General features: G+C 51.1%; 1 protein-coding gene across 1 annotated transcript in view; it reads left to right on the top strand.

Annotated features, from left to right (window-relative positions):
• LOC147819760 (uncharacterized) overlaps positions 1-1,402 on the top strand; it is a gene marked incomplete at its 5' end in the record, with an annotated part of 7,886 nt that extends 6,484 nt beyond the window's left edge. The window contains one exon of the mRNA XM_087171818.1: positions 1-1,402. This exon is cut by the window's left edge and continues 56 nt beyond it. Coding sequence (XP_087027944.1) covers positions 1-129 — 129 coding nt within the window.
• Positions 1,403-1,408: the final 6 nt, after the last annotated feature.

Below are 1,408 nucleotides of genomic sequence, written 5' to 3'. Positions count from 1 at the left end.
GAGATGGACCCGTTCTCCCTGGACGACCCGCTCCGGATGGACCCGCTGGCTCTGGACATGCTGGACGGTGACCTGATGCTCGCCGACCCGGCCGTGGAGGACTCCTTCCGATCCGACCGGTTGAAGTGATCCCGCCACCCCCACCCCCCCTCCACTCCACTCCAGGAGCTCGGTGGGAATCCGGCGAAGAGACGGCGCCACCCTGACGGAGGCGGAGAGGAACGCCGCCCACTCACCACTCCCCCGGCTGGACGGCATGCAGAGTGAGGTTTGGACGTGACTGGGGAATCTCTCCGTCGTTCAGTGACGGAGTCTCGGAGGGACAGACCTGAGATTTCGGTCGTGCGTCAGAGTGAACTGATGGAGGGGGAGTTTTTCCGTCGAAGGCACTTACTGAAAACGCTCTTGCGAAGCTTGAAGTCAAGAAAAACCAAGTTGCTTCTCTTTAGGCATTAGCTTGTCGAGTCTTATCTGCATGTTGACAAATGCACTCGCGTAAATGCAAAACACGCAGGAATCAAACGCTCACGTGATGTCGGCTTTGTGTAAGAAAAAAAAAACCAGCAGCGCTTGGAAGATCTTGAAAAGCTTTATGCACCTGGACAGACCTTTTGTTTCCTGTCCGCTTCATCCTGCCGCCACGCCGCAGGAAAGACGCCGCTTTACCCCAAACTGCCATTAGGTCAGGAGATAACCACCAGCAGAGGCTTCCTCTGCTCTATCAGCCACTTTGACAGGAGCTCAGCCATGAAACACAGAGTTTATATATTTAAAGAAATACACATGAATATATTTGAGATGTCAGTTCAGAGAGATTCTCCTCAGAACAAACTGCTCTGGTCTTATTTCAGAATGAGAAGCAGGTTGAAGGTTTGGGATGAAGTTCAGGTTCAACAGTCGCCGTGTTTCCCCCAACTGTCCAATGAAAGCAGCTTTAAACCCTCAGATCAGACTGAGATCACACGGGGCACTCTGTTCTCTTTTATGTGAAATGAATTATAAATCATCAGCTGAGGAAACTCAGTGATATTCACAAATATTTTAGTAGTTTTTTATAGTTCATCTGCAGACAAAGATCATCTCTTTTAAAATTTAAAACTCAGACGTCTCATCATCAGCCAATCAGAGGCGTCTGACTCTGATCACACGGCAGTATAAAGTCAGGACCCCTCGAGTCCAGTCTGCATCATCTCAAAATCATCTTTAGACCGGACTTAACTGGACTAGAGAGGGAGGAAATGAGCGCCCTGTCTGATCACAGAGAGTCAGTTCATCCTCCAGTTTCTCCATCAGACTTCACGTCACTGAGTCGCAGTCTGGAGGCTGGAGGCTGGAGGCTGGAGGCTGGAGGCTGGAGGCTGAAGGCTGAAGGCTGAAGGCTGGAGGCTGGAGGCTGAAGGCTGGAGGC

The sequence above is a fragment of the Seriola lalandi genome, unplaced genomic scaffold, assembly GCF_002814215.2.
Source record: "Seriola lalandi dorsalis isolate HSWRI2012SDOR001 ecotype SW California unplaced genomic scaffold, Sedor1 jcf7180002049788, whole genome shotgun sequence".
Classification (NCBI taxonomy): domain Eukaryota; kingdom Metazoa; phylum Chordata; class Actinopteri; order Carangiformes; family Carangidae; genus Seriola; species Seriola lalandi.
The sequence above is the reverse complement of the archived record's forward strand: the minus strand, read 5'-3'. Positions and strand labels throughout refer to the sequence as shown.